This window comes from Brassica oleracea, chromosome C1 (genome assembly GCF_000695525.1).
Source record: "Brassica oleracea var. oleracea cultivar TO1000 chromosome C1, BOL, whole genome shotgun sequence".
Classification (NCBI taxonomy): Eukaryota; Viridiplantae; Streptophyta; class Magnoliopsida; order Brassicales; family Brassicaceae; genus Brassica; species Brassica oleracea.
The window spans coordinates 16,393,610-16,394,782 of NC_027748.1; the positions used below are offsets into that span (position 1 = coordinate 16,393,610).

At 45.9% G+C, this 1,173-nt stretch overlaps 1 protein-coding gene across 1 annotated transcript; it reads left to right on the top strand.

Moving 5' to 3' along the window:
* LOC106333141 lies at window positions 1-768 on the top strand. The gene has a single exon (XM_013771619.1). The coding sequence runs from the start codon at window positions 1-3 to the stop codon at window positions 766-768; it is 768 nt and encodes a 255-aa protein (XP_013627073.1).
* Window positions 769-1,173: the final 405 nt, after the last annotated feature.

Consider the following 1,173-nt stretch of genomic DNA (forward strand, 5'->3'; position numbering starts at 1 on the left):
ATGATAAAACTCAAGTTAGTGACTTACCCTGTAAAAGTCAAGGATGGTTCCAAAGGAACGTTAAGCTTCTCGTACCGGTTTAACCCGGTAGCACCACTTGATGATATGTCCCCATCGGCCCCGGACTACTCGCTTTGGTTTGGTCAACCCGTTCACCCAACTCCGGATCCAGCAAGTTCAGGTCATCATGTTTACCTAAACACAGATCCAGCGAGGTTAGGTCAGCCCGTTTACCTAAATACGGATCCAGCAAGATCAGGTCAGCCCGTTTACCTAAATCCGGATCCAGCCAGTTTAGGTCAGCCTGTCATGTTTTCCCCTCAATTTCAAACCACTATGCCGAAACTTAAACTTATGCTTGTGATCAAATCCGCTAAAGACATAAAAAGTGTCAGCATAGGTAACGACATGAACGTGTCCGCTTCGGTTATGATCCGTGGCGGTAAAGCAAGAACTAAAGATACAGTCAATACCCCTATCACCTATTGCACCTATAGAAACCCGAGATGGGACCACGAAGTTGAGTTTTGTCTCGACGAGAAGCTAGTTCAAGAGGGTCGTTTGACACTCGTTGTGAAAATAATTGGCGTGCGAGCGTTACTTGGGGATAAAGGAGTTGGTGAGGTCGTAGTCACGATTCAGGAGCTTTATGGATTAAACCCACCGTCTCCTCTGCCATCTAAAGGTGATGATGGTCACGGTATGAGTTTGATGACCCGGGATGTGACAGTTTCTTCAGGGAGAAAAGGAACATTGAGCTTCGCATAAAGGTTTCTTGCGGAGCAAGCTACCCATCCGTTTTATTATGTATCCTATTCAAGGAACCTCGGGTTACACAGTTGTTCAACCCAGAGCAAATGCTGTCCCGAGCAACGGTCAATTACAAATTTATATGCCACCACAATATCACCAGTCGCAGCCTCAACCTCAGCCGCTCCACAAGCCACTAGTGCATGTTGGGGTCAAAAACGGTTACGACGGAATTACCACCCGAAAATCCTCGGAGATCGTATTTCCGAAAGAGATAGTAAAAAGGAAGATGTAACTTTCGTAAAATATAACCAAACACGAAGTTTTTACGAAGAAGTATCCTTGAAGATTCAAACCAAACTAACCAAGCTCGACCGTTGCGTAATTACCACGCATACACGCTGTCCGGTCGCTGCGTAGCAA